General features: G+C 40.7%; 1 protein-coding gene across 1 annotated transcript in view; it reads left to right on the forward strand.

Annotated features, from left to right (window-relative positions):
- ARHGAP26 (Rho GTPase activating protein 26) overlaps positions 1 to 5,453 on the forward strand; it is a 416,968-nt gene that overhangs the window by 227,900 nt on the left and 183,615 nt on the right. The window contains exon 13 of the mRNA XM_006777037.2: positions 3,959 to 4,024. Coding sequence (XP_006777100.1) covers positions 3,959 to 4,024 — 66 coding nt within the window. The remainder of the gene's footprint in view (positions 1 to 3,958; positions 4,025 to 5,453) is intronic.

Genomic DNA, 5,453 nt, shown 5'->3' on the forward strand with positions numbered 1-5,453 from the left:
CTGTGAGAGAGTAATAGGCACAGATGGAGAGACAGAGATGCAGGCAAGTGTGGGGCCGCAGGCAGTTATGTACCTTATAGCAGCTTAGAGAGCTAGAGCGATGGTGGCAAAGTTGTACTTCATGAGTTTCTTGTTGGGCACAGTGGTTTGACATGCATTCCATTTTTTCATACATTTTTATTTGTTTATAACTGCAATAATTATCAGCACTATGCAACATTATAGGCCAACAGAGCTCTTAATGTTTGACTTTGCAATATGTAAGCAATATATACATTGAATACTAATATATACTAATATATACCAATGAATACTACATTACGTGCATAATGTGTAAGGCCTTTATGTTTAATATCTGTGTAAGATTATTTAAAGAAGGAGTTTGCTGATTTAGAACAAATTGGAGAACTTCTGATGCTGGGAAAATCAAAGGGTGAACATTTACTCAGATTTCGGGGGGCCTTGCTTTGCCGATTTCCAAAAGAAGTAATTGTAGTTAATGTAGGTTAGTGGAATTTAATTTTTTGGCAATGTACTTGGAAAGTTCTATTGTATTCTTTTCCATTACCTGTTACTTACCGAGGAAAGAATCTTGCTCCCTACAGTTCCACATGAAAAGACTCAGGGACTAATTTGCCTCTGTAAGGCTCTGTCTAGCTCTGTCATTTCTTCAGCTACTCGTGCTGATGGCTTTTTGAGTACGTATCTTCTTGCGACTGGGCTCATCACTGGCAGCTACCAGGTTATTTTTAATTTTCAAAACTTTAGTCAGTGTTCATGGGGTAAGGAAGCAAAATAATCATTTTTCTGAATAAAAGTTCATCGATGCCGTGTTCACAAACCTACTCTTAAAACATCCAAGTTTGGAATCAGCCTTAGCTGCTCACAGAACACTAAGCAAAATGACAGTTCTCCCCCAGACTTCTATGACTCTCATCCCTATGCAAGGATCCTCTTAAGAACCTCTCAAAGGAAGAGCTGAAAGGCTTCAACTGACTGTTGAGTCAGTTATGAACATTTTGGAAACCTTAAGTATAAAAAGTAATTTCCCCTCTGACAAATACATTCTAGTAGGCTCTGTTCTAACTACTGTAAAAAAGGAAGAAAAACCTCCCCTGCACCCGAAAGGATGCCCAGGATCCTTAGTCATCAGGGAAATGAAGTCAAAGCCACAATGAGGTATCACTTCACACCCACTAGAATGGCTATAATAAAAAAGACAATAACAAATGTTGGCAAGGAGTGGAGAAATTGGAACCCTCATTCATTGCCGGTGGGATTGTAAAATGGTGCAGTGCTTTAGAAAGCTGTTTGGCAGTTTCTCAAAAAAGTTAAGCATAGAGTCACCATATAACCCAGCAATTTCACTCCTAGGCGTATACTGAAGAGAAATGAAAGTATGCTCACACAGAGACTTGTACACAGATGTTCCTAGCAGCATTTATTCATAATAACCCAAAGGGGAAGCAGCAGCTGATGAATGGATACATGAAATGTGATCTATCTAGACCAGGGGTGGCAAACTTTTTGACTCGAGGCCCACAATGGGTTCTTAAACTGGACTGGAGGGCCGGAACAAAAGCATGGATGGAGTGTTTGTGTGAACTAATATAAATTCAAAGTAAACATCATTACATAAAAGGGTACGGTCTTTTTTTTTTTTTTTAGTTTTATTCATTTCAAACAGGCCGGATCCGGCCCGTGGGCCGTAGTTTGCCCACGGCTGATCTGGACAACAGAATAGTATTTATAATAATAAAAGCATAATATGCTAATTAGACCAGATGTCCTTCCTTCCAGATAAAGCCACAGCGGGGTGGAGACAGTGGCAGAGGGCCCTGGCCAGGGTGTTGGGTGGTTGTTGCAGCAGAGGCAGCAGAGGCCCCCGGCGGTAGGGGCTGGGGCCAAGGCCCTTGCACAAATTTCATGCATCAGGCCTCTAGTTTCATCATTAAAAGAATGAAGAATTGATGTACAGCAGAGACAAATCTTGAAAATATAATACTAAATGAAAGAAGCTAGACACAGAAGACCTCATATAGTATGATTCCAGTTACATAACATGTACAGAATAGGAAAATCTAGAGACAGAAAATATATTAGTGGTTTCTAGGGGCAGGAATAAGAGGGAAATAGAGAGTGACTGCTAATGTGTATGAGTTTTTTATAGGGGGCAATGAAAATGTTATAGAATTAGATAGTGGTGATTGATAACTTTATTAATATGCTAGAAACTAATGAATTGTGGGTGAACTCTGTGATATGTGAATTATATTTCAATGAAGCTATTTTAAAAAATCTTCCCCAAGGTTCCAATAGTTATTTGGCTTGTGTATTATAATTTGTTATTAAGTTTAGGAAATGTCCATGGCATGAGTTGAGTTTCACTTGGAAAAATAATTTTGATTTGGCTTCCAGCTTCCAGTCAGAAAGCCCAATATAACACAGTTTGCAAAGTAAATACTTGGTTAATACTAGAAAAAGCAAGGGATTGGCTTAGTAGGCTTTTTACAGCTTTAAGGGAATGTAAGAGCAATGGTTTTGTATGCCAGTTGGTCTCCAGGTATAAAAGCACTCTTTTCCTCCTTTTCTAGTACTTTACTTACTATCCTAGAGGCCAAGTGTGTCTATAATAAGCACCACTAAGCACCAAGCATACATGTAAGAACAAGAGCTATTTCCCTTTGGGAAGAGAAGTTTTGGGAAATTAGCATTCCTTTCTAGTTTGATTTGGAGACTTCTCAGTGATTTTTTTTAAAAGGATTTTTATCTTCATTGGATCTAAGTTTACTCATAGACATTAAGAATTGGAGAAAGATTCCATTTGGATTAGATCCAAGCTGAGTTCCAGTTCTCTCAGTGCTCAGAGTGTACAAGTTTATTTCTTGCCCTGGGATGATGACAAATCATTTATAAATACTCACCTTCCTACCTTCTGCCATTTCCCTCTCTATTCTGAACATTCATTTGTAGAATGTTTTGTCCTGATATCCTAAGGAGGTCAAAGATGAACCCATTCTTAAAAATGACCACACGCATCTATTACTGGGTAACCAGCATGTGGGGATGAATTTTGGTGGGTTTCCAGCTTCGTTGTCAGGGTGGGAATTAGTTCTGTGCTGTGGAAAATGTTGCTAACTGTTGATCATCTGTTTTCTGAGTGACATTAGTGGGTTTGGAGCAGATGGAGAACATGGTCACCACCTATTGAGTTACCACACAGAGCACACAGAGGCTGACCCTACTTATTATTGCCTTAGTTCTTCTGCCTCAGGTGGCTTCTCTGTTCTCAGCTGTTTTAATTTTCTTCTGGGTCATTTTTTTCTCCTTCTAGTAACCTGAGCAGTTTATTTCTCTCTTTAACTCAGGGTCACATTTAAGGCAGTTGGTCATACGGGTTCTGGGGTGAGTCTCCCACATATTAGACCTGCAACTTTGGTCAAGATACCTAGCTTTTGCCAAATCTCAGTTTCTTCATCTGTAATATGAGGCTAATGATAGGATCAGCCTAAAGGATTTGCTGGTAAGAAAATGAAATAATCTATGTCAATCACTTCTCCAACATTTATGCTTTGTGAAGGAGACCAACAAACAGTCCTCCAGCTCCTGATATTAACCAAACAATTTAAAGGATGCCTTGTTATTCCTTTGGTATGGTGCTCATCACTGTATGCTACAGTTTCTTCACCTATACATTGATGATAGTAGATAACCTTGCAGAGTTACTATGAAAATTAAATGAGATAATATACACAAAATACTTAGAACTGTACCCAGCATGTGGTATGCTCTCAGTAAGTAACAGCTTAAAAAAAAATTATTCCCATGCCTTTTGTGGGAAAAATTAAAAGGATATGTGGCCACACCATGGGACTGAGTCATCTTGGGTTGGTGATGCCTTGTCCCAAGGTTGGTTTGCATGGCCAGCAACTTGAACTCTGTTCTCTCCCTCTTTCAGCTGCACAGTTGGACAGCATTGGCTTCAGCATAATCAGGAAATGCATCCACGCTGTGGAAACCAGAGGTAAGTAGTTCAGCAGATGGCATTGTTCTCAGTGAAGGTCACACATCTGGGGAGGTGTCAAACCTGAGACCTGCTACCTGCTGATTTCCGATTTTAAGTGACTCATGAACCCCCAAGTCCCATGGCCAGTGGGTTTCTATGAGTTGTGTTGCCCTGAAGCAGAGACTCTCAACCAATTTGGTGTCATTGACGCCTTTGATCTGGAGAAAGCTTTAAATGCATATGTATCAAATACTTGGGATTAAAAGGAAACCAACTACTGAAGTTCAGTTATTAAAGTACTAATAGTATGTGTTGCGCTGCAATAATACATATTTCTTTGTTAACACTGTAAATAAGTTAAAGTGGTGGATTGACAAGTTGCTCCATTCAGAAATATTTCAAGGTGTCTATAACAATTGTATTATGTTATGAAAATATCTATGACTTCTGACCAAATTGCAGGTACTGCTAAATCTACTGTAATTTGTTGCTTATATTGTAATGTAAGGGAAATGCTTAATTTTCTGTTAGAAGTTAGTGAAAATAAAGCTGTAATTGTGTTCCTCAGTTCATAGACACTCTGAATTCCGTAGTGGACCTCTTAATGTCCATGGACCCTGGGTTAAGAACCTACTCTGGGTAGCTTGTTGCTGGGGATCATGCAGGCAGAAAGAAATGTCCAGGCCCCTAGGTTCCTGCAGTGGCACTGTGGTCAGCCCTGCCTATCACACATTGACCTTTCCTGGGTTCAGAGGAACACGGTTTTGAGATCAGGGAAGTTGTTTCATCCCAATGGTCTCCATCCCCTCTTCTGAGGTGGCCACAAAGGTGATTCCTTGGTTCTAACAGTTTGGAGCTTTGAGTGCATTGGTCTGTTGAGTCCCTTACAAAAGCTGATAACTGTCTTCCCACTAGGCTTGATATGAGCCATTGTCAAAGTTGTGCATCTTATTTTTTCTACAGCCTCTCAACCCACCAGCCCTTTTTATTTGTTTGGAAGAAGTTCTGCCACTTAAAGCAGGAGCCATAATTCTTGCCAGTTGCGTAATATAGGCATCTTCATAAAGGCTATAAAGCATTGAGTAGAGGGAGAGAAAAAAATTAACCTTGAAAGCCTGTACTCCTATGTATCCAGTCAAAAAGTCTTTTATCCAACTTAGTTATTTTAATACTAGAGGCCCGGTGCACAAAAATTTATGCACTCAGGGAGGGTGGGGTCCCTCAGCCTGGCCTGTGCCCTCTCACAGTCTGGGACCCCTCGGGGGATGACCACCTGCTGGCTTAGGCCCTCTCCCCGGGGGATCGGGCCCAAGCTGGCAGTCAGACATACCTCTGGCAGCCCAGGAGCCCTTGGGGGATGTCCACTTGCCAGCAGGGAGCAGGCCTAAGCTGTAGTCAGACATCCTTAGTGCTGCTGAGGAGGCAGGAAAGGCTACCACCACCACCG

This window comes from Myotis davidii, unplaced genomic scaffold (assembly GCF_000327345.1).
Source record: "Myotis davidii unplaced genomic scaffold, ASM32734v1 scaffold89, whole genome shotgun sequence".
Taxonomy (NCBI): Eukaryota; Metazoa; Chordata; class Mammalia; order Chiroptera; family Vespertilionidae; genus Myotis; species Myotis davidii.